General features: G+C 33.1%; 3 protein-coding genes across 5 annotated transcripts in view; 2 read left to right on the top strand and 1 right to left on the bottom strand.

Annotated features, from left to right (window-relative positions):
* Nucleotides 1-823: 823 nt before the first annotated feature.
* Nucleotides 824-25,079, bottom strand: part of LOC116345138 (roundabout homolog 2) — a 177,396-nt gene continuing 153,140 nt past the window's right edge. The window contains exons 12-23 of one of the 2 annotated variants that reach the window (XM_031774243.1): nt 23,558-23,639; nt 23,040-23,210; nt 8,507-8,599; nt 8,201-8,399; nt 8,046-8,104; nt 7,915-7,977; nt 7,512-7,664; nt 6,825-7,065; nt 6,505-6,734; nt 6,235-6,421; nt 5,928-6,090; nt 824-5,734 (exon numbers count right to left, since the gene is read on the bottom strand). In XM_031774243.1, the coding sequence (XP_031630103.1) occupies nt 4,819-5,734; nt 5,928-6,090; nt 6,235-6,421; nt 6,505-6,734; nt 6,825-7,065; nt 7,512-7,664; nt 7,915-7,977; nt 8,046-8,104; nt 8,201-8,399; nt 8,507-8,599; nt 23,040-23,210; nt 23,558-23,639 (2,557 nt within the window). In that variant the 3' untranslated portion in view covers nt 824-4,818. The remainder of the gene's footprint in view (nt 5,735-5,927; nt 6,091-6,234; nt 6,422-6,504; nt 6,735-6,824; nt 7,066-7,511; nt 7,665-7,914; nt 7,978-8,045; nt 8,105-8,200; nt 8,400-8,506; nt 8,600-23,039; nt 23,211-23,557; nt 23,640-25,079) is intronic. The other variant, XM_031774244.1, reaches the window with a different exon arrangement.
* LOC116345142 lies at nt 8,998-10,070 on the top strand. The gene is made up of 4 exons (XM_031774256.1): nt 8,998-9,134; nt 9,388-9,629; nt 9,703-9,772; nt 9,845-10,070. The coding sequence occupies exons 1-4, from the start codon at nt 9,093-9,095 to the stop codon at nt 9,911-9,913; spliced, it is 423 nt and encodes a 140-aa protein (XP_031630116.1). The 5' UTR covers nt 8,998-9,092; the 3' UTR covers nt 9,914-10,070.
* LOC116345139 (lysosomal alpha-mannosidase-like) lies at nt 17,521-22,372 on the top strand. 2 transcript variants are annotated; one of them, XM_031774245.1, is made up of 12 exons: nt 17,521-17,592; nt 18,384-18,525; nt 18,614-18,984; nt 19,085-19,166; nt 19,248-19,458; nt 19,524-19,573; nt 19,701-19,834; nt 19,976-20,195; nt 20,260-21,141; nt 21,203-21,565; nt 21,638-21,886; nt 21,964-22,372. In XM_031774245.1, the coding sequence occupies exons 2-12, from the start codon at nt 18,418-18,420 to the stop codon at nt 22,330-22,332; spliced, it is 3,039 nt and encodes a 1,012-aa protein (XP_031630105.1). In that variant the 5' UTR covers nt 17,521-17,592; nt 18,384-18,417; the 3' UTR covers nt 22,333-22,372. The 2 variants fall into 2 exon arrangements, with proteins under 2 accessions (XP_031630105.1, XP_031630106.1); XM_031774246.1 differs by lacking the exon at nt 17,521-17,592 and having other exon boundaries at nt 18,350-18,525.

Here is a 25,079-nt window from a genome sequence, read left to right as displayed (position 1 = left end):
AATCCGTTTGAATGACATATTGGTAAAAACTCACTTATTCTAGCTCTCTTTCGTTCATGATACGTAATGTGTTAAGTTCAAAAATGCTAAATATTTATCCATGTGTGATTACATATCTTTTGCTTGTCTGTCTGGAACAGACATTAGGTTTGAGCTATGGATATAGCGGCTGCTATTTCATAGCTGCTATTCATAGGCGCTATTTATCTCGTTTTAATGCATTTATGCATATTGTGTGTTATTTTCTACATCTCTCTTGTACTCACATTCAAATGTACAAAAGAATAGTAGGCTATGATATTCCTACTCGGTGTTACACACAGCACACGAATTAAATAGCGCCTATGAATAGCACCTATAAAATAGCAGCCGCTATATGCATAGCTCGAGCCTAATGTCTGGTCTGGAAGAATATTGATGCAGTCAGAGTTTACATTACATCATTTATAGATTAATATATTTAAGAACAAAAATCGTTTCGGATTTATTTTGACCAACCGAAAATGAAATGCAGAAAACCTACCAAAATGAAAAAGAGCAAAAGAAAGTGATTCATTTAACCAAATGGATGGAACATTTGGATTCGAAAGGAAGAAAAATGGAAAATGTCTTGCATTGTTGTTTTTCTGTTTGTTTTATAAATAACGCTTTAACGGCCTATCACATATCAACGTCCTTTTTCTCATTATAACTTCAATGTAAATGTGAATGGTTTTTTTTGTTATGTTTTTTTTATCATTTTTATTTTTTATTTTATTCCATTAATTTTACCCTTTTACAGCATTTTAAAAATTCTACGATACATTTAATTTTTTTTCTTCGATATAATGATTTTGTAATTAATATTTTTGTTGTGTGTGTTTTTCTTTCACTTTAAATTAGTGTGTGTGTTTCATTTTTGTTTAAATATAAATGTATGTTGTGTATTACGCCGCTTCAAAAGGAAAACTAAAATAATATCACAGGTACCTTGTGTGTTGTTGCAGTAAAGATTAGGATTTTAAATGTTGCGCTTAATTCATTTTTTTTTTCATTTCGCTTAATTCACCTTTCTTCTTATTCATCTTTTCAATCGTTCTTGTTTTACTTGGCTCATACACACTAAACGGTTTTAGAGAATACATAAAATTAGCTGCACAAAACAAACAACTTTACAAACTACATGTCTAATTTGATCATTGCTATGAAGTGAAAAACAAAAACAACGAAAGAAAAAAAAATCACTGAATCAGTGAATGTGTTTCATTGTTTTTCCTTTTATAATCGGTTGTTGCTAGTTTCGCTGTTTCTTTTTTTATGTATATATTTATATATTATATAGGATGCGTTAAAAAATAAAACAAGTTAAAAAAGAACGCAAACGAACTAGGAAATTCATCAATATTGCTATACGATTTTACATAATTTCATTTGTTTTATGCGATTAATTATTACGAGCAAGAAACGTTTAAGAGTATATATGTACAAATGTTTTTTCGGTGTTTTTTTAATTCTATAATATAACTTATATATCTAAATATAATATTATTATTGTTTATAATCGTACAATACATATATTTTAGTTTTTTTTTATTTATTTTTACTATTTTATAATAGATTTTGACTATAATTCGTCGGTTGCAGTGCTAATTTCTTCCGGTATACTTTTCGTCTTATTTACTTTCTCTCATTAGTTTAATTGAGTGTTGAAATGCATTTTATCAATGGCGTTTTTGCCATTGTTTGAATGGCCGATTATTCACTACACATTCATTATTCTCTCTTCATTTATTTTCATTTGCGCAACTATTTTCAAAGTTTAGTGCTTTATTCTTTGTATTTTCAATTCGAACATGTTGATACAATTTTTGTTGTTGTTGTTGACTTTCCCGATTCATCGGGATCGGGTAGAAAGGAAAAATGAAATATGGTCAACATGTATGTGGTTTTACTTAATATAATCTACTTGTCTATGAGTTTGTTTCTATCAAAAAGTTTGTGTGTTTGTGTATGGATGAGTGGTGTTTGAAATGCGGAATGTGGCGGGTGTCTACAAAACAGTTTTGTTCTTGGTCTTTATGTTTCTTTTCGTAAAAATTCTAAAAACTATGGATTTCTTTTTGTAATGATGTGGATCGTTCGGTTGGTGTATGAAATATGATATTGAATCAATCGGTCGGTAGGGATATTTCAAAAACGTGAGTAAAACTTATTTAATGCTTTTGTTTTGGGGACATGGAAGTAGAAGCAAGCTAGAGAGAAAATGACACATTTTCAAACATTTTTTTTTTTTCAAATCTAAAAATATGGGTCGAAACAATATCGATATGATTTTATGTACAACAATTCGATCACATGAACAAATTGCGTGTGCCTGGCATATTCTTTTTAAAACAAGATTTCATCTTTCGATGATAAACAATTTTTCATTTTCTCGCATCGCTTTTTGTATGTGATATGTTTTTCTATAATTTTTTTGAGCGCATCCAAACATATTTACCAAAATCCACTTTCTACAATCGATAAAAAATGAAGAAAAAAAGAAACATTCTTCTGCTTCAGTTTTCTCGTCAAAGAAAAAAACAACTCAAATGCATTACATATAATATATTTCAATAGCATTAGAACAAGATCTGATCTGCATTTTATGCCTTTGCATCAGTTTTGCTATCTATTGTTATGTTTTGTTAAAATAATGCAGTTTCCAAAACAAATGAATGTTTTTTCCAAAATTCTCTCTGAAATTTGAATTACAGAGAATGCTGTTATTATTCTTAAAAGTTTCTATAAGCATAGCATATAAAATTGCGAATGTGTGTGAGTGTGTGTTTGCGAATGAGTGAATGTTTCTGTATGTATATTGTGCATTGCTGCTTAATCAATGTTCTAAGCGATATACATTCGATTTAAATAGATACAGCGTAATGATAAAACTCCATTTTGCATTGGTTGACCATATGGGAAAAATATAAGTGTATGATAGCTTGGCAACTTAATACTTGTCGAAAGTATTTTCCAAAATTGTGTTTGCTTTTTGAATCTTAGCAACTTGATCCGCCCTTATTGAGTAATTATTTGCAATATATATATATAAATATATGTGTGTGTATGTGTATTTATCTTTACGTACGTAAGCATGTGTGCATGTGTATGCAAGTTATCGAAGGACGAAGAACAAGTTTAGGCTTTTTAATAAATGGTATTGTTTGACAATTAACCACAAAAGTTTCTCAAAGTTTGAGTTTAAGGGTTAGATGCAAACATGCTTTTCAATATTGCACCATTTAAATGCAAATTTTCGTATACTTACACACATGGACACACATGCGGGCGCGCGCGCGCACCTACACACATCCACATTCATTCTGGCTCATTGAAGTTAGACTTTTGGTTATTGTGTGAGCTCATTTAAACCGTTTCGAAGTGATGACGGCATCGACCAAGAGTCGAATTGCCAAAATGAAAACTTTGGACAACGTTGTCTGCTCAATATATGAGCTCTCTGGTCTTTTGTTTATGGTCCGTTGTTGTTGCTTTTCGAAAAGCTAAATTACGGTAGTAATTGGCAGTGCTTTTTGGTTTTAACGGTGCTTATGCATATATGTGGTTGTGTGCATGTACGTAAGTATGTTTGATAACGAAACACTCTATCGTTCCATTCCATTTTACCAAAGTATTGTTTTGTGTTTACATTGTAGTTGTGTTATTGTGCATTTTCGTTCGTTGAAATTTATGCATGTGTACATATTGTAAGATGCTTTATTTTGGAATTTCATATTTAAAGAGTAATCATGCAACGTACAATAAAACTATATTTTCACTATTCACATTTATGACGATAAATTCCATTTCGAATTCTTGTTGAATGCTTTGGCTGTGTTTTTGCCGATGCGAAATTCTTACATTTTGCTGTCGTTTGCCTCTCCCACTTGTTTTCGTGGTTAATGGGGATATTTTGTTTTTCGACTTTTGTCTCTTCGTCTCGATGTCAAACTCTATTCTATTTCATTTTCTTGCCTCGTATTTCTCTCATTTTGCCCTCCTGGATGTAGCCTCATTCCTTCTCATCGCTTCTTGAACACCGCACCATCACCGAGGAAACATTTTCGGCTAAAACTTGCAAAGTTCAAGTTTTCTTAACGGTCCGTGGAGAAGTTGAAAACTTTTTAATTAATTAAGTTTTCAATACTCTTCTCATCGCACAAGCTTATTTTCGGCTAGATAAATAGCTTCGAGTTTTTTTTTTTCTTCTATCGAAACGAATTCGCAAAAGAGAAAATGATACAGAAAGAGAAAAAGCAAAAGAGAGAGTGAGCGAGATAGTGAGTGAGTGAGTAAATTGAAGAGTGAACAAGCGCAAAAACAGTGAATGAATTTTAACATCCCAGTTTGAGTTTATGTTTGAATATTTATGTTACATATTTTAAGTAATAATTATATGCGTAATTATTATTTGGACGATAATGATGATGATGAACAAACTAAAACAAAGAATTGTTGTTGCAATCGATGCCGGCGTTGCCGTTGCTAGTGGTGATGGCGGTTGTTGCATAACATCCGACCGCGCATTACTGCACCATTTACACATTCCAATTAAATTGCCACCCAGAGAAATATCATCTAGCAGAAACTAACCCGATCGTCCATCTATCTTCTTCACGCACACAACAAATTCGAAGTGTTGATTCTCAGAGTATATCACAAAACAAGTTTTATCATATATATATATCTATATATATATTCTCACTTTCATATATGCGTATGCACATAGTCTATTGGTGAATTTTATATTGAAAATTGAATATATATTTATTTTATTTTTTCATCGTCGTCTTCTTCTTAATTTTGAGCCGCAACTTTTGCCAGTTGATTGTTCGACGTTGATTGTGTGGTGGTAGTGGTATTGGTTGGTTCACCAGCTTCTGCATATAAACTGCATGAGCAACACGATGAATCGCCATCAACTTCACCAGCCGAACTACAGCAATCGCTTGTGCTGGTAATCATGCGATCGTGTTCCGTTGTCTCGTCATCATTCTCGTAAATATTGTCGTTGCCATTTAAAATGTCGTTTCCGTTCGTTGTACAGTGGTTGATTGTTTTTCCATTGTACGTATGATGTTTGTTCGCCTGTGACGATGATCGCTGATGGCATGATTCTTTGCAATTGCTATTTTTGCTACGCTCTTGACTGCTATGCGAATGCTGTGAATGTGATTTCAATGAATGATCCGAACATTCGGATGAACATTGGTATAATTGTTGTTGGGAATTTTGTTTGTTACATTTGTGCGTACCGCTGCCACCGTTGACACCACCACCACCACCAACACTACCACCATTCGTTTTCGATTGACTATTGGGCCAATTTGTCGAATTCGGAAGCAGTGGCTGTTGTGGTGATGTCAATGCATCGTAACTACTGCACATTCGTGCATTGCCGCATTTCCGATTAATTCCATTGTTCGGATGATATGGCTGATATTCGACCGAGTGTGCGTGATTTGATGGATAGTGAGAATGGCAACTTTTTGTCGTTTGTTGATGTTGTGGATAGCATGCTGTACTATTTGCATTTGGTAACGGTGGCTGATGATTTGGTGGGAAACGATGTACATTATTTGACGATCCATTTGGATACTGAATGGGATTGTTATAGAAATTTTCCACGTACTGATGCTGTGATGGACCCCATGGGGAATAACCAACCGGAACGGAAGTCGGACCACACGGACCATTGTTCTGTGCCATTAAACTGGAGCGTAAACAAAAAATGACAGAAAAAAATGAGAAATGGTTCATTTACTATATGACATTTGAATTTTTTTATCGATTCTATTTTTTAATCATGTACCGCCTTTTTTTTTCAGGAAAATTCAGGCGGGAATTGAATGATTAATATGTGAAAATTTTTAAAATCACTCTCCATTATTTTTTTTGTAACTTACTTTTGATGATTTGCCAATCCAGAGCCGGCCCATTGAGCTGCCGCTCTTCGCATTGATCCAGGACTGGTTGGTACATAGCACATTCCCATCGGTTGAGCGCAATTAGCTAACGGCAAAGGTGGTGGATGCTCTGGCGGTGGTGGTAAGAATTCGGTCCAATTGGCTGAGGAAGAAATAAAACATTTATTAAAGAAAATGTCCCGGCTATTTTCAGTGAAAAAAAAAACGGAGCATGATAATGAAAGAAAAAAAAATCGTTCGATTTGTGAAAATGACAATAAAAAGATGAAAATGAATGATTTTGTACCAGGCGGTGGGAATGATGGATATCCAAGATTTGCTTTTGATTGTGTGTTAAATGATTGATTTGGGTCCGAATGGGGGCTTGATGTACCAGATGAATGACCGTCGGAACGTTTTGTGCAGCTCTCACCTGAAGATCCATTACCATTGAGTAGCATTGTTGTTGCATACGGTGTCGGATTATCAGGAGACTAAACGCAAATGGATATTCAATTAGTCGTGTAATGCATCATCTAAATGTCAAAATGTATTAATTTGTTGCAAAAGAACCCACCTTGCGACAATTATAAAACGTGCTTAGATTTCGTGTATCAACTTCGGCATAATCAGTTCCGCCATCCGTATAGTTTCCTTGCGACAATGTACTTGAGTTACCCAATAATTTGGCTTCACTTAAACCAGAATCTTTATCTGTATCGCCGGCACGCCAACCACGATCGATCCATAAACTTTCCTTTCCATTTATATTCAATGCAGTTATATCGTTTGCATTTACAACGGGAACTAAAGGGAACAGAGACAGAGAGAGAGAGAGAGAGAGTGAGATGAAAAATTGAAAAAATTATGTCATAAAACTATTTTCACCACATTTACCATTCATGTGTCCGATTTCTTTTGTAATTTGATGACGACGCCTGAAGAATATCATTGCAACGGTCGCAATGAATGAAAATAGCAATACAACTATTGAAATCAATACGATAAACCATGGTTCATGAATTAGGCTCGGTGGTTGTTTTCGTTGTTGGTGGTGGTCATCGAGACTGTTGGCTGAACCGCTTGGATGTGCTCGTGGTGGTGTTACCAAATGACTTGGGTCCATAGTCAATGAAACCTGAACAAATTTATTTGGCGAGAATGAAAAAAAATGCCCATTATTCATAGATAATTACGTACGGTTCTTTTTTCTCTTTGCATTGGAAAATATTTCATCTATGTGGTTTGTGCTTGTTTATATATCCACCATGGCAGTACAAAACATCCACACATACATGAGTTATTTTAATGGACAAAAAAAGAGCATCGAAAATAAATTTTATGAACTTTTCACTTTTCACAAGTTCATAAAACATTTGCGCTTTGCGTAATTTATCAAATCGACCATTTTTACACGATCGAAACAACATAAAATAAACAGACGCAAAACGATTCGATTTATCTCACGTGTAAATGAATGGAAAATTTCCCATGAAAATTGGTGAAAATGTATTAGCACACGGGAATAGACTCTCATTCGCCCATTTGCCATTGACAATATTTTATAATGTGCAAAACACATACCGGTTGTGAATATGGTCCAGCTCCAATACGTGTATAAGCCACAACACGTACATTATATGTAGCTCCGGTGGTTAAATTATTTAACATAACCGACATTGTGGTTGCATTTAGTGTCATTTGTGCAAGAACTTTACTCGAATTGCCAGCTTTCACCTGTGAAAATAGTCATGAATTATAACGTGACCAAGCAAATTAATGGAAAATCAAACATAATTTGAAGTTCACATTTGTGAACTATATTGACGCCGGCTGTATTTTTCGAATGCAAGCATTAAAACTCGAAGAGAAAACCGGTAAAATTTCAATTGAAAAAATAAAATGAAGAAGAATTGAACATGTAGCATTCTCAATTTGTAGTTTATATGTTAACATTTACAATTCAATTGAATTTTGTTATGCATACCTGAATCTTGTATCCAAGAAGATGCCCATTGTGATGCTGCGGTGGAGGCGGTGACCATCGTACCTGAAACCAAATTCAAATTTACAATCACCGATTTCGATCGAAATTAAATCTGAGATATTGTAACATACCCATCCAGCAGTTAAATTAAGCATTCCGGTTTGAACATTATCTGGTGGAGCCGATGGTACTGCAATTGTAAATTATTCATTTTAAATTTATGCAAAATACATAATCATATTATTATATTGGTTTGTTCCGAAATGTAAAACGGAGTATCACTTACCATCTTCAAATGTTTGTACAATCTTTGAATTGCTAGGTTGACCTTCAACCGTTCGGTAAAATGGTGCCACGAAGAATTCGTATTTGGTGAACTTTTTCAAATTGCCAACAATATAGTTTTGAGTCGTTGGACTCATTACCGTCATTATATTGTATTTTTGAGAGCCACCACTTAAGTCACGGAATCGAATATACAAACCCTGTGCACATGAAGAAATTACAATTTTTTAATAGAAACAACAGATTATTTCACGAGCTGTTATGACAAACGCAGTTCTGAGTATACATATTGTTTTTACAAATTTACCTCAATGTATTCTTCATTTCCGTTGATATGCAAATGCCAATCGAGTCGTACCGATGTTGAATTAATTGCCAATGCATCATTTAGTTCAACAACCTGAAAATAAAAAATCAAATCATTATTCATACTGGAAATACAATACAATTTAAAATACATCATTTTTATTTTGTTAAAAAAATAGTTCTCAGTTTGTGTGGCACATAGTGGACGTTCTTGAATTTTACATTTATTATACCAAACTAAATTAAAACTTAGTTCAATTAGATAAATGGATGAATCAGACAGACCGTGCCCAATATAAATCGTATTCTAAAGAGTGATTGATGGGACATTTTTGATAAAAAAAAAATGCCGGAAAAAAGAAATTCATAAAAAGTCAAGTGTCTTCCTGAGATAAGTAGCCTTTGTAACATTCAATACTATCGTTAGATTATTGTCGCTGATTAAATTTGGCTATTGTTCCCGATAAAATGATTCACGCTGACTATTTTTCTTATAAATAATCAGTTTACAAATAATTCCAATCAACAGTTGTAATTTCAAAGGTTTTAGACAAAAAAGTGCGCCACGATTATTAATTATTTTCAAAATGAAACTTTTGGTGACTTGTGTTCTGTTTTCAACAATAATGGTAATTTCACATATTTTTCTAGTATTGATACACACAGAAAATATATACAAACAAACAATACCATCTAATATTTGGAAGACCATTTAAAACTATTTTTTATACACAAGATCATTATTTAATTAAAGACAATTAGATGGACAAATATATTTTCAAGCAACCTTCCAACTACTTCCAAATTTTAAATGGCATTTTCGTCTGGTTCAATGTATATATTTTCGGTGTGTAACTCCTTTCAACCTGATCATTTATTTAGTTGGTGAATGCTGGTGTCAGCCGCTTCGAAATCGATCACAGTATTTTGGGTTTATTTGGGGAAAATAGACATGGTTCGATGATAACCCCGGAGCAAAAAAAATGCATCAGTGATGAACTTAAGAAGCTAGCCATTCAATATCCCGAATTCAAGGAATGGTTTGCGGATTATGAAGAATCGTTTTTTTCTTTCATGAAAAACAGCGCTAAATGTATGAGACTTCAAGATCAAGATGAGAGACAGTAAGTAGTATATTTGACAAAAATTCGATGAATTAATTTTGACATGGTTTCAATTTTGTGTCTTTAATTTTAGGGAATGTGCCATGAAGGCTATAAAGATTTATTACCTCGAATGGAACCAATTGAATGAACAATTACCAGAAGTAAGCTATTACCCTTTTCTTTTAAATCAAATTCTGATGAAACATTTCTTACTCTAATATTGGTACGAACAGGAACAAAGAGAACTAATCCACGAAAAAACCAGATTATTGAAAGAACATTGTATGAGGAATGAGGAATAACGTATTTGGCGATATTATACCTTATTACGGAGCATAATGCGTAGCATGCAAAAGCATTTACGATGCTTACAAAATGCACAACTTAAAAAAAAGATTTGTTTACATGTCAAATGTAATGTACTATCTTCAAAATAAAATCTTCAAATTAAAAAAAAAAGTATGAAAAATTATTCTGACACGCTGTGCATTTTAAGTGAAATATTTGACTATGTGAAAAAATATTTTTCACTCATGGCGTCGAGTAGCTTACTTATTTTATATCCATTCGTTTTTTGCTCAATCATTACAGACTGGTCAATGTTTCTCCATATTACTATCTTTTCTCCAGACAAACCGATACTCTTTTTCTTTTTGAAAAACTTTTTTTCCATTGCAGTCAAATCTTTGCAAAATGCAGCACTAACAGATACGATTACAGTGTGGAGAAAGTTCATAAATATTCATTGAACTATTGCGGATAAACGTAAAATGTATGAATTCAATTTAGTGTATTTCACTTGTTTCGGCTATTGAAAAACAGTTTATCAAATGCCATTTTAAAGCGTTCATTTTGTCTTTTCCACTTCGAAGATTCCGAAAAGTGAATTCACATTTCAAGATTGTCATTTAATATTGAATGTGAGTATACACACATATTCACCCCATTTTCTTTTGCAAACTATTTTGCATTGCAATTATAATTTTGTAAAGTGCTTTCGAGTTTATTCGCTTAGATTTTGATACGAATGTCAGTGTGGCGTTCTCGCAAAACGATAGCAACGATAAAATCAAGCACAGCATCAAGCAAAATGACAGAAGAAAATATGAAAGAAATCAAGTTTTGCTATAAAACATGCAAAAATAACTCAGTTTGATGCACTTTGCATCCCAATAAAACGGAAGTTTTACATTTTGAATGTGTATGTGAATGTTTTTTTTTCTCCTGCTCATCTTTTCTCTATCATATTCTCTTAAAATGTCATGCTCTCTGCATTATTACATTATTGCTGTGTTGTTTCCGTTTCAACATTCGCTTTGACTCATATATATTGTTGTTTTTTTGTTCTCAACAACTGGTAATGCATTTGATAGAAAGTTTGGTGAAAAACAACAGATGAAATGTGATTTAAGAACTGGCGGAAGCTAAGAATTGGAAAGTAAAAATGCAGTCAAGTGAGATCAGCAGTAACGAAACATAGAAAAGAAGCGAAAAAGAGTGAAAAAAAACAGCTACCATGAAATTTTCTTCGGGAAAATAGTAAATGGTAAGTTTTTTTTTTGGAAAAGAAAAAACCGAAGATGGTGAAAAACGTCGATGGAAAGCAAGTGCTTTTTTCGATTTCATTAAAGCACACAATGTAACGCCAAGAGCAGCTGCATCAACAAAATTCATTTCTTGTGCATTAAATATTTAACGTGAAACGGAGAACTCTGATGAATAAAGCGAAGACTGCCGAGCAAAACGAGTGAGCGAGAGAAACAGAAATAATATTGGAGAAGTCAAGGCGAAAATCTGTTGGAGAAAACTACAGATGAATTGCATGCGTAATGAAAATGATGTAACAAGCCGTTTTGCCACCAAATCCTTGTGCTCTTTTTTTCTCTCAGAGTTTCTATTGCTGAGCAAATTGCTAAGTAAATGAGTGTAAAATGTTCATTATTATCTACAAACTAGTCATAATTTTGTGTTGTAGCTTTTTTGCGTTGTTCGAGCTGCTTAATATTGTTACTCTGATTGTACGTGCCAACAATGTCTGGCTCTCTCACTCTCGCTCTGTCTCTCGCTTTTCGTTCCTTTTCTCTTGCCTTTTCTCAACCATTTTGAATGCAAATCGAAATGAAAATTCATAAAATATTCTGTGTGGTAAACAACATTGAAACGAATAATCTGTTTGCGTGGCTGCTTTTGTTGTATTTTTTTTCTTCTTCGTTCGTTCGACATTTTCTCATTCTCTCTGGGGCATCTCATTTGGTGCCGGTGTTCTTCCATCCAGTATGATTGTACATTGCCTGTGCCACTTTTTTATTCTATAATTTCCACTTGCATGGTAAGCATTTTTCATCGAAGTGAAAACACAGGTTTTTGTTCGTATGTCACGCAATTATTTCTCTTATATGCATGCAATTTGTGTTTAAAATTTGTAGTTGTTGTTTTTTTAGTACGTAACTCTAGTGGAATCGTAATGAATAAAATATGCACGCCTGGAATTTGTATTCTTTTCCAACGATGCGAAAAGTACATAATATGATTTTGCATTCACTTTGTTATTTCTTATTTGTAAACATCAGATAGAAAAAAAGAGATCAGGTTTCGAGCAGGCAGTTGGAACAATAAAAAGAAAATGAACAAAAGGATGCCGATTTAAATGTTATGATTGTAAATATAGTTGTAAATACAAAACCTTGGCACTCGACGCGATTATAAAACTCAATTAAAATTGTTTTGAGACAGCAAAAAAAAACATGGATGTGTACATTTCATATCATACTCATTTTAATGTACAAGAAATTCATTTTGAACATGTTTAATTTGTGAAATAATTACTCAGCGATGGCTTTTTTGACAGACATTTCTTTTTTTCTAATAAAAATGTTTTCATTGAAATAACCAAATACTGAGCAAGCTTATTCGAAGCCCACATGTCACGGCAAGACTATGTGACGCCCATTTCAATAGGATTTCAATAAACCTTGATGTATTCGTGTTGTTGTTAGTTGATTGGTTTAGCGTTTAAGTGAATTTAATTTAAATTCTTCAGCAAGCGGTTTGTTCACGGCATGTGTGCCTTCCAATAATTATAAGGGACACTTTCGATCTCATCACTGTACATTTTATTTGTTCTTTTTGACATAGTGTCGCCTTTTAACGTTGGATCATCGTATCTATGCGTGCATATGTCATTCGATCGAAATATGTGTGCACCATTCGAATAAAGTTTGGATAAAGAAAAGACATGTCGTAAATTACATCCTGTGTAGACAAACACAATTGAACAGGGGCCTTATTCTCTTTCAAACGATGTCCAAACCCAAATCACAATGTACACTATGTATCGATGTACGCATTTAAAATAGAAACGGTAACAATAAGGATAACTGTAGTGATTTGAGCGTAGCAGGTCATAGATGGTCATTTTTTTGGGCATTAAAATTTTTCTTTGAAATAAATTTTACTGAAACATGACTGTTTTGAAGAAAAAGCTGTTTTTAACTTAAAATAAAATAATTCAAAAATGAATTTTAGTTTGTACAGCCCCAAAATAACTCCGTGTCAAATATGAACACTAATATCTATTCCATAATTCACAATAAACCAAAATGAGTGTGCAATCTATGGAAAAGTGCAGCTTACAATAAATTTAATGCACATCAAAACTGCAAATGACGGAGGCATTAATCATCACGATTAATATTTTGATTGAACAGAACCCCCTTGTCCAATATATCATAATCAACTATAATATGTAATCTTGCTATCTCGTTGTAGTTGATCCACATTGGTGGATCGTTCATTGCTTTGTTCTCGGAATGTCCATTACTGAAACGGTACAAAAGGCAACAGGGTGGCAGCACAAAGTAAATGGGAGAAAGCAATATATATTAAATGTGAAAAGTTAAGCTTTGTAAATATTGACTTTTGTTGCGTTCGTTGTTGCATACAGAGAAACAGAGACAAAGAGTGGGGGATCTAAAGCTTGTGCTATGTAAACAGGACGAGACATTGATGCGTTGTGTGTGGTTTTATGTTTGAAAATCAAACCTCGACCTAATACAGAATCGGCTCAACCAAACAATGTTCGTGTTCAATGGGATCATGTTGCAAAATAGCTTTTCAGATCAACTGAAGTCGGTTTTTTTTGGTTAAACAAGAAAAAATACCTACTCTTCGAAGTTCAAACTTTAATGTAGTCTCTCTGTGTGTACGGTATTTTTCGAAATGGTATGGATTGTTGTTCAATCAATCGTCTCATTGAATTTTCGGCTTCGATATTCATTTTCTGGATTTTGTGCGTCGAATTGTTGTAACAGCTTCAAAATGCAATATATTGTGATTAAACCAAATAGCAACAACTATGTTCCTTCGCCCGACAAAACATTTTACGAACGGTAAAAGTGCATGATCGATAAACGGATTGAAAACCACACAAATAAAAGCGACCGAGTTACATGAAACAAATTGAAATTAGCTTTTTTCACCATACACATCGAACGGGGATTACATGAAGCACATTGAATGCAGTAGCTGCAACACATATTTTGCAGCACTAAATTATGGAATTTTTGGCAAACATTAGAGACCAGAATGGCCAATGACCATAATAAAACCAAAGGTGCACCTTTTTGGCTCAACTTGATTTCATTATGCTGCACGAAAATTCATATAAAGCTCTTGAACGCACACACACACAAACACTCGATGGTTAAGCTGAAAATTTCACGATAAAATGTTTGCACGAAAAATGCAATTGTTGCAATTCAGTTACATTCAATGCATATCATGACAATGTATCTAAATCGGTGAATGTTGTACAGTTCAGCAATCGTTCACCAATTTTTATCCAAAGTTTAATCACTTTTTTATGAATTTTCGGAATGCAGATAATATTATTGCAATTAAAAAAAAAGCGAACAGGGTGTAAGCTGTAGATTTATAAGTTTCAATAACTCTAGCTGCCGCAGACTTTTCTCTCATGATTGCTAACATACTTTCGTTTGGAGGAGGGAGTATGGTGCCAGTCACTGTGTGTGTTTTTTTTTCACTTTGTTCTTCTTTTTCACCTCCATCCTCTCGCTCACCTTTTCTTTTCTTCATCATTTTTAATGCAAAATGCTGATTCTTCAACGATGAACAATTAAAACGTTTCGTTAGCACATCAAGTGTTACAATATACGTAATGTTAATACATGTATATATATATATATCTCGTGGAAAATGTGCACATAAATACAATTAATTCACAATTTACAATCTCATTTTCTCTCACTCGTTGGGTGCTTGTATTTTTTCCACCACGATTCACTTGGATAATTGCCATGTGGACCAGGTGAATTGCGGAAATGAACGTGCACACACACATCTATCTCCTTTCTTCTCATTTATTTTAGCTCTATAAGAGGTACTTTACAATCGTCGTCCTCGGTCGAATAAAAAACGAGTGAGATGGAAAGATAAAGAAAAGCGAAAAGAAGAGAGAAAATCAACACTCTTGAAAACTCTAAAAGAAACGGAAAAATGTCTAAGATTCTGAACAATGAGAATTAAAGCTCTTGGTTATTCTTGCTTCTTAAATACCCTTCTCGCTGCTTTAGAGGAAATGTGAGTGAATCTCGCTTTATTTTTTAATGTTTTTTTTTTGTTCTATGTTCCCCAACATGAGCCGTTGAAAACGTTGAGCGTACGCGCATAAACACACTCATTAAGCAATTTCTTTCTATTTTGTTGTGTTTTTTTCTCATCTCATTCTATTTTTTTTCTCGTCTTTAAATTAACCGTTTACAAGAATGGTAACGAATATACGATTTGACCAAACATCAAGGAGGGGGAGAGAGAGAGTGAATAGCGTAAAAAATGCATATTTAATGGTTATCTTCTTGAGAGGCTTGGTAAAGAAAGGCTTCATAAACGTGTCTGTATACTTAAATCTTTATGCCTTGCAAATCCGAACGGAAGGAGTACATCGTCAGAATGGCAATGAAAAAGAGCGATAGAGCAAAAGAAACGTTTCAATTTTAACAACTTTACACAGATTTTAATTGCTTTATATATTTTTTTTAATTACAAAAAAGCGAAATTAACGTGCAAGTCTGCCTCTTAGTATCTGCTTTGTACGAAATAAAAAGAATAACATAGGCTACAGCCACAAATTTGGATTATATGTGTTAGTTTTGTCTGTGTTTGGTTTTGATTGCTGCGCCACAAAGCTTTCGTATAGTAAAATGTTGGGATAATAGTTTGTGGACGACGGAATATTTTCATGTCTCTTTCTCCTCCTCTTTCTTCACATTTTTCTCTTTGTGTATAGCATCAAAGGCACATATTGTAAGACTTTTCTATTGTAAGAAAACGATGCGAGCGACAACTACACTCTTCAATGCAATGCGGTTAAAGTGTTGAAGTGATGGTAACTGAATTGGATTTTTTCATTTTGTTACTTCCCGTGAATGGAAATCAACAAAAAACTGAAATTTTTCTGGATACTAAACTGGCACTCTTATACATAAAATCATATGAAAAAATGCAAAACATTCAGCAAACACGAAAAAATCATTGCAATTCCTAATTATATGTAATTAACAAGCATTTCGTGGTTAAATATCGGTGAGAAAAATCTCATTCAATTCCACTTATTTACTGAATGTTGTTCAATCACGAAATACAAGTTGGTAAAACGCATTCAAAGTGACAAGAATAAAACACAGAAATAATAAGGTCTTTGAAATGGCAAGCCAATTTCAAAAGATATCTTCCTCGTCGTGTGCTCGGTTTGCAAAAGAGAACAACTAGTAGAACTAGCACCCAGTAGTAAGAAATTACAACCAAATTGTTTCTTTTCTTATTTTAATCAATATTTTTGTAAAAAAAACTTTATGATTTAAAAACGTCATTAGAATCCTTTATGAAAAGGAACATCAACATCTTATCTATGATTTCATTCTTTTTGAAGACGTACGATCCATAATTACGAAAATAATAATTCCCAAGGCCTTGATAAATTTTTCTTTTTTATGATTTATGATTTATATCTGAATTATTAAGGTAGATATTTTTTTAGTTTTAGTATTCGAAGTTTGTAAAACTAAAAACTTTCACACAAAGCCAGTGTAAACAATTTGTTTGTTCTAAAAAACTTATGACGATTTTGATTAATTTTTTTCTTTTCAGAAAATAATATGCAAACGAATTCAACGGTAGATGCAAGTAATGTGGAATTTCATACAAAACAAGCAGACAGATGGTGGAATACAGAAGGCCCAGTATCAGGGCTGCATATATTAAACGAAATTCGGTACATTTAGAAAATATCGCTTATTTTTAATGGCTGAAGAGTTAGTTTACTTGAATATTTTGTCTATTTGAAAAAAATCATAGTGTTCCATTTATTCAAGATGGTTTCCCAATTGAATTTTATGAAGTTACTTTATTAGTTTTACTATCGTGTTTTTGACATTTCTTTGATTTTTATGGAGATATCACACTTTTAGTTTGGAAAAGGCTTTCAAACTAGAATAACTCATACTCAATAAATATAAAATCCATGATTAGATAGTGATTTTATAAATGAATTATATTTGCGCAATTTATTCAATTTACTTTTAAAATAATATAACATTTTATTGATCTTTTTTTTATTCGGATTTACATCTTATCTTTGTGACTTGAATCGGCCTAGTTTCGCGGTCATCAAAATTATGATATGATAATTATTGATTTATTGTTATTAGTAAAAGTATTGTTATTCTTCAAATATTATAAAACTTGAACAGTGCTCATATCTACGCATAAAAATTTCGAAGCAGATTATTGTTAACAATCATTTGATCAAAACTAATAGCTGTTATTCATCAATATGTGTATAAAAGACAAAAAGAGGAACATCTTAATTATGAATTTCATTCTCCTTTGAGAGGTACGATTCTGACTTAAACGCGTAATCTAGATTAGTTTCTCTTTCTATTTGATTTGTGTCATAACTATTAAGGTAAATAAACTATTCGAAATTTTTTTGGTTTTGTAAAATAATATTTAAATTATGCAAAAAAAACTATCGAATTTCAAATAATTTTTTTTATTTATATTATTATTTCGAAATTGAATGTCGAACGTACTGTCAAACTTCATAAAGTGTGGTTATTTTTGGATTTTGGTTTTTTTGCAATGAAAATTGCAATGTTTTCATAATTTGCTTTTGCCCGAACTTTTGTCATGTTGTATATTTGAATAACCATCGCTTGATCTCGTTACATTCACGTGATGCAATAACATTGTTCAAAAATATGCATTTTTGACTGAGAAAGAGTGAATTTTTGACTAAGAATAGATAAAGGTCATATCGAACCAATTTGTCCTGAATTAACGAAAGCAATACATCATAAACACATCGTTTACTACTGAAACTTTTAATGTATGTATTTTTAGGTGATAACAGATATCACCAGAATTATCTGTGTGTATTATTTCAGTTTATTTTTTATAGCATGTACACTGATGTCTGTACTTTTGTGTTTGTATATAGACATTTTTTTGTCATGTAAATTAACTTGTGTATTCGCTTATCGCACTTTATTATTCTTTTGCCTCTTCATTTGACATATAAAAAGTATACTTCCTGCACTCCACTATCAGTTGTTGTCAAACATTCTTGAAAGAAAGAAGTTTTCATTTATAATTTGCACATAATTTCGGAATCAAAATCAATATTTCCAATTTCATCCAATTGTTTGGACAATTTTTTCAATTTATTTTTGTGATTATATTTTGAAATCGTTTCAGATTTTGAAAGTGTTTGAATTAAAAAGACAAAGAAATGTCTTTAATACTATTTATCAACTTTATCTTGATATTGGTATTTCTTCGAGAATCAGAAACTGCATTCCTTAAGCAAGAATTTCAATCTAGAAAATGTGGATATGATGTAAGTACATTGAAGAAACTTTCGAAATACTTAAAATTTGTGATTAGTTACAATCAATGCTGGCTGAAGAAAAAAAATCTTTTCATAGGGTTGCCCGAAACCAAAGGCAGACATGTTAAATGTGCACATTGTGGCTCATACTCATGACGACGTTGGATGGTTAAAAACTGTCGATCAATATTACTATGGCAATAAAAAAACGTATCAAATAGCAAGTGTTCAAAATATTCTGGATTCAGTAGTTGCAGAACTGTTAACAGATCCCGAAAGGCGTTTTATTTATGTTGAATCGGCGTTTTTCTTTAAATGGTGGGACCAACAAACTGAACAATTGAAAGAACAGGTCAAACAATTGGTAAACGAAGGACGACTGGAATTTATTGGCGGTGCATGGTCTATGAACGATGAAGCGGCCACGCACTATCATAGCACTGTTGATCAATTCACATGGGGACTTCGGTAATTAAAAAAAAAACATGTTTAAAAGCGCATCGATAGAATTTACAAAAAAAATAATAGAAATTTCATAAAATGTATGATGGTTTTGACAAAATAACAGAAAATTGAATGATACGTTCGGTGAATGCGGCCGACCGAAAATTGGCTGGCAAATCGATCCATTTGGACATTCAAGAGAATTGGTGGGTATTGAATATGTCGAGTAAATTAATATCCAAACTTTACATATTTAAAATAATGTTTCCGTTTTTGTAATATTGCAGGCTTCATTGTTGGCACAAATGGCATATGATGGCTTATTTTTAGGCCGTTTAGATTACCAAGATATAAAAAATCGATCTGCAACACGTAATATGGAAATGGTTTGGCATGCAAGTGATAACTTAGGATCAAAAGCAGACTTGTTTACTGGAGTTTTGTACAATATCTACGCACCGCCACCGGGATTTTGCTTCGATATCTTATGTGAAGATGGTAATACATTTTTTTGACATTCACATTTTACTTTTCACATCGAAGACATTTTAAATATTTTGTAGATCCAATCGTTGATGATAAAAATAGTCCTGAATATAATGTTGACGAAAAGGTACATTTACTCGACTCTAACCATGCAAATTGATTTGTTTTTTTATCAATTATAATTTTTGAATATATTTGTTTCATTTTCATTTAATTTTGCATACAAATTTTGTAATTAAAATTTATTCGATAAGGTTCGCGATTTTTTGGCGTATGTTGATAAGCAGTCGCGTGGATATCAGTCCAATAATGTTTTGATCACAATGGGAGAAGACTTTCATTATCAACACGCACCGTCATGGTTTCAAAATCTAGACAAACTTATTCTGTGAGTTTCAAACACACATTTTATCGTTCAATCCGAACCGATTACCGTTCATATTTCATCACCATTGTTTCTGGCGCCAAAAATATTAATAATTGATTTTCTTATTTCATTGAATCATTCAAAACTTGTTTGAAAATAAAGGCATATCAACGAACGTCAAGCCAGTGGATTAAAAGTGAATGCATTTTACTCAACGCCATCTTGTTATTTGAAGGCGTTGTACGATACCGAAATATTGTTGCCAACAAAGAGTGATGACTTTTTTCCATATTCATCAGATCCACACGCGTTTTGGACGGGTTATTTCACATCAAGGCCAACTCTTAAGCGATATGAACGCCTTGGCAATCACTATTTACAAGTAAATTTTATTATTACATTTTCAAATTTAAATTATTCAATACAATTTATTCAATTCACTTTAGATCTGTAAACAGTTGAGCGTGTTTGCTCAAAATAAATCGGAAATATTCGAAGCGAATCTGGACAATTTGCGAGAGGTAATGGGTATAATGCAGCATCACGATGCGGTAACTGGTACAGAAAAACAGCATGTCGCTGACGATTATGCACGCTTACTTCATATTGGGTTTGAGAAATGCGATGAGAACATTCAAGAATCGCTTAATCAATTGTCTATCGATGACGAAAAATCGAAATTTAAAGACGCAAATATTCGACTTGAATATGAAAGATGTGACAATTTGAACATCAGTTCATGTTATGTCACCGAAAATAATGACAAATTCCTGGTAACGCTTTACAATCCATTGGCTCATTCAACAGTTCAATACGTTCGTGTTCCAATCATCGATGGCGAGTATGAGGTGCTAGACTACAAAAATGTTCCTGTCACCTCACAATTAGTATCCATTCCAAATGGAGTGAAATCATTATCCTTCCGACAAAGTAGTGCCAAATCAGAGTTAGTTTTTTTGGCTGATGAATTGCCGCCGCTCGGTTATAAGTCGTATTTTGTTCAGAAAAAGCCCATAACCAACGCAAAGGAATCGGTTTTCGTGAATGAAAATGAAGGTAAAAAAGATGGTCCATTCACGATTGGAAATAAATATTTAAATTTAACGTTCGATGAAAATGGTTTATTGGAGTCAGTTGCAACTGAAACCGTCGAAATGAAAGTTCGCCAAAACTTTTATATTTATGAAGGTTTCCAAGGTAATAATAGAGAATACAAAAATCGATCATCAGGGGCCTATGTATTCAGGCCCATTGACAAAGCATATGAAATCGCTTCACGTGCGGAAATTCAGATTATAAGAGGAAATTTAGTGGATGAAGTTCATCAGGTGAAATTTCATCAATTCAATTTTTATCTCGATTAAGCGCTGATTTGTTTTTTATCCATAGACTTTCAGTGAATGGTTAAGTCAAGTGATTCGAATTTATAAAACCGAAAATTATGCGGAATTCCAATGGCTCGTTGGTTCAATTCCGGTTGACGATCTTGTTGGGCGAGAAATTGTTACCAGATTCGACACTGATATCGAATCAAATGGTATTTTCTATACCGATTCAAATGGACGAGAAATGTTGAAACGAGTGCGTAACCATCGTGACACATGGAACCTAACACTGTTGGAAAGTATATCTGGAAATTACTATCCAGTTACAGCAAAAATCGCCATTGAAGACACGACTCGTCGTTTCGCTATTTTAACCGACCGTGCACAAGGTGGAAGCAGTTTGACTGATGGATCACTCGAATTAATGGTAATATTAAGATCATTAAAACATAAGAAATGTTGTAACAAGACTCTATAAAAATGACATTTGTCAATGCAGGTCCATCGTCGATTATTGAACGATGATGCTTTTGGTGTGAACGAAGCACTGAATGAATTTGCTTATGGAAAAGGATTAATTGCACGAGGCACCAGCTACTTTGTTCTTGGCCCGAAACATACAGACACAACATCGACCGAAGCTAATGAGCGTTTTATACAATTACAAACATTATTGCCAAGTTGGCCATTCTTTAGCAATGCGAGTGGTCTGAGCTCCGATAAGTGGAGAAATACATACAAAAATGTTGTAAGTGCTTTTGAGAGAAAAGAATCCATTAACACTTATAAGCAATTTCCGATGAAAAAAATTGGTTTTTCTTTTAGTTTTCTGGCCTGTCACATTCGTTGCCCAAAAATATTCATTTGCTTACATTCGAACCATGGACATCGAATTCGGTTTTGATTCGCTTTGAGCATATTCTGGCGAAGGACGAAGACAGTCAATATTCAGAAGCAGTGACATTCAATTTCCAAGACGTATTCCAATCATTAGATGTGAAATCGATCCGTGAGACAACATTATCGGCCAATCAGTGGTTGAACGAAGTCAAACGTCTTCATTTCAAAGCAAACGACGAAAATTCCAATGAAGTCAATCTTTCAATGGAGACATTCACTTCTGAAGCTTCAAATGACTTCCAAATCACATTGAACGCAATGGAAATTCGAACTTTTATTGTTGAATTGAAATGAAGAGCGAAAATATTGAAGAGAATAGAATTTTTATTCAAAATTTCATTTTATGTTCTTATTAATAATACTTATATAAGTTCAAATTAGATATATGTAAACGAATTTCAAATTGATTAAATATTTGAATTGCATTGATAAAAACTTTCATTGCATTTATATTTTTGAACTCTCAATTATTTATATAAAACTAAAAATCATTTGATACTGCATAAAGTTGAGTTCTTAATCAACTTTAAAATGCATCAATTATGTAAACATATTTGAAATCCCCAAATACCAGATCTCATTTACATCCTAATGCCATAACTACTTCTAATTTAAATTTCCTTATGGTTTATATCAATTGAACTTTGACTAGTCATGCCAGTTCTGAATTTCAAAATTTTCGAAAAGTTTTAGTCTGATGAGTATTTGTCGATGCGACATACTCCCATACTTTGACCTTGTTTAATCCGAAATCACATTCTGTTTTCAATTCATTTTCTGCTAAATTTCATTTCAACACCGGACAATTCAAATGCACAGCATACACTTGAGCATGTGCTTGATTTGGTTGTGAACATTGTTTTCGTAAATATGTATGTGAGTGTGTATGCAAGTGTACACAGTACAAAATGGAGAACTTTTTGTTTTTATTGAAATATTTAAAGTATGTTGAAAATGTGTCTTTGCATATATATATGTGGTTAAATTCGAAATGAGCTTACCTTGCCACTGAGGACGTTACGGGCAGCTGATAGTTCTGATTGTGGTATGACGCCGTTTTCTGCTCCCAAAGTTTTTACCACAGACGATACGGTTGACGGAATCGATAATCCATGCGAATTTTCCGCTCGAACCAAAAATATGTACGATGTGGCTGGCTTGAGTTCACCAATCTACAAGTGAAATTACATTTAAGAGAATTATCAATATCAACAACAAAAAAATCACACTGTATGCGGTTTCTGTTGATTTTCGTCACATTTCATGCACACACAATTTCTGTACATTTTTTTTTTCATCGCGCGAAAGTATTAAATTTAAAATTAACAAGCTTTCCAACTTTTTAGCCAGTGGGTATGTTTATGTCGTCAGCACACCAAGATACCGTAGTGTTCATTTTGGCATTTCATTGCCGCAGGGGTCGGTGTGTGTGTGAAAGTGTTTATGACGGAGACTTTGTGTGTGCCTTTCTCTCTGTGTGTGCAAAAGTTTTTATGAAAGCACAATAAATAATACTTACGGTAATTGTATGACCGGGAAAACGATGAGCAGCAACCACCCAACCAGTCTGTAAATCCGAACTAAAGTACTCGACCGTGTATCTATGGAAACATGAAAACAGATGAAATGAGAATGAAATGCGCAAAGGAAAATAAATTACGGTGAAAAATTTTATTTTAATATTTCATAAAAGGCCAAACAACAAAACCTGAACATGGTCAAAAAGGGTTAGAAAAAGTTAACGTACTTGTGGGCGTGTAGACACTAACATTGAAAAGACAAACCATACCATTCGTGCTCATTCATCCATTTCATTGCAGGAATGTATAAATTTAATTTTTATTTAATTTTCATTAATATAATTGTTTTTGGTTGTCTTTTTTCCAGGATATATATTCTATTTCCAACGCCACAACACATCGTACAGTTATATCCAGGGGTATTTGAATAAAACAATTAAGATTTGTAGACAACGGTTAATGAAATGAAAAAAAAAATGGAGAAAAATTGGTTTGCCATTTCATTCTGGCTCTTTTGTTTTTTTACACAAAACTTTCGCAACACAAGCGAGTGTCGAGTATTTTTGAAAGAGGATTCCAGTTATCAAAATAACCGGAAATTTATTGAGTCAAAAGCTGGACCCGTTGTTCTGGACAACGACAATTAGAGACGAGAAAAAATTGCAATCATAATATTTGGTACGATCCAAACATTTTCAATTGGTTTCTGTGTATTTCCTCATTGAGTTTTAGTATAAAGCATACAAATCATGATTACGGTTGTTTATTTCATTTTTATGATACTCTAAATTCCAGCTTAGTATCAACCGTTATTTGAGTCTGTCGGGCTAGGGTAGAACGCATTGTTATGCTCTTGATACGTACACTGACGTTGGATTCAAATTTTCAGTATTTTCATATGGAGCCAAACTTTTCGTTGGCAAAATTATTTTTAACTATTGCTCATACGCTTTATACGGATCATATACATGAAAATGAAATAATTGGATTTATTATCATAAAAATAAATTTTGAGCATCTACTTTAACTTGGCAACATAAAGCCTGATGTATGTTTTGTTTTCGTTGGTGTTACTGCCACTCGTTGCCACTATTGATATTTTTGTGGTATTTTTCCTCTAAAAAGGATATAGCTGATAAAAATTGCTGTACTTGATACAAATTTGAAACCATTTAAAACTTTCTGCCATTATGGTTGTGTGAAAGTAATAACATTTTTATAAATAGATAATAGAAATTTGTCATTTGATTTTGTCAAAAAATTCGTTATCACATCTAGTGTACAATATAGATGCGCACTTCAAACTCATTTTCACTAGAAGCACCATGCATTGTTTTGAAGTTTTTTTTCAATTTTCATTTCAATATACAAAAAACATCCATCCAATAATGCACACACAAAAGCTACAACTCGATTCAGCTTCATTTGAATATATTGTTTTGAATAACACTGAGTGGTATGAGAGAGAGAGAGAGAGAGAGAGAGAGAGAGAGAGAGAGAGAGAGAGAGAGAGAGAGAGAG

The sequence above is a fragment of the Contarinia nasturtii genome, unplaced genomic scaffold, assembly GCF_009176525.2.
Source record: "Contarinia nasturtii isolate CC-2019 unplaced genomic scaffold, AAFC_CNas_1.1 Cnas_scaffold_1240, whole genome shotgun sequence".
NCBI lineage: Eukaryota > Metazoa > Arthropoda > Insecta > Diptera > Cecidomyiidae > Contarinia > Contarinia nasturtii.
This window is presented reverse-complemented; position numbering and strand designations above follow the sequence as displayed.

Bases quoted from the DNA above. Each gene is read 5' to 3' on its own strand.
- LOC116345142 (XM_031774256.1), top strand. From the start codon at position 9,093: ATGAAACTTTTGGTGACTTGTGTTCTGTTTTCAACAATAATG. The intron at 9,135-9,387 runs GTAATTTCACAT...TCATTTATTTAG, and splicing joins TTCTGTTTTCAACAATAATG to TTGGTGAATGCTGGTGTCAG. The intron at 9,630-9,702 runs GTAAGTAGTATA...CTTTAATTTTAG, and splicing joins CAAGATCAAGATGAGAGACA to GGAATGTGCCATGAAGGCTA.
- LOC116345139 (XM_031774245.1), top strand. From the start codon at position 18,418: ATGTCTTTAATACTATTTATCAACTTTATCTTGATATTGGTATTTCTT. The intron at 19,574-19,700 runs GTACATTTACTC...TTATTCGATAAG, and splicing joins AATATAATGTTGACGAAAAG to GTTCGCGATTTTTTGGCGTA. The intron at 21,887-21,963 runs GTAAGTGCTTTT...TTTTTCTTTTAG, and splicing joins GAAATACATACAAAAATGTT to TTTTCTGGCCTGTCACATTC.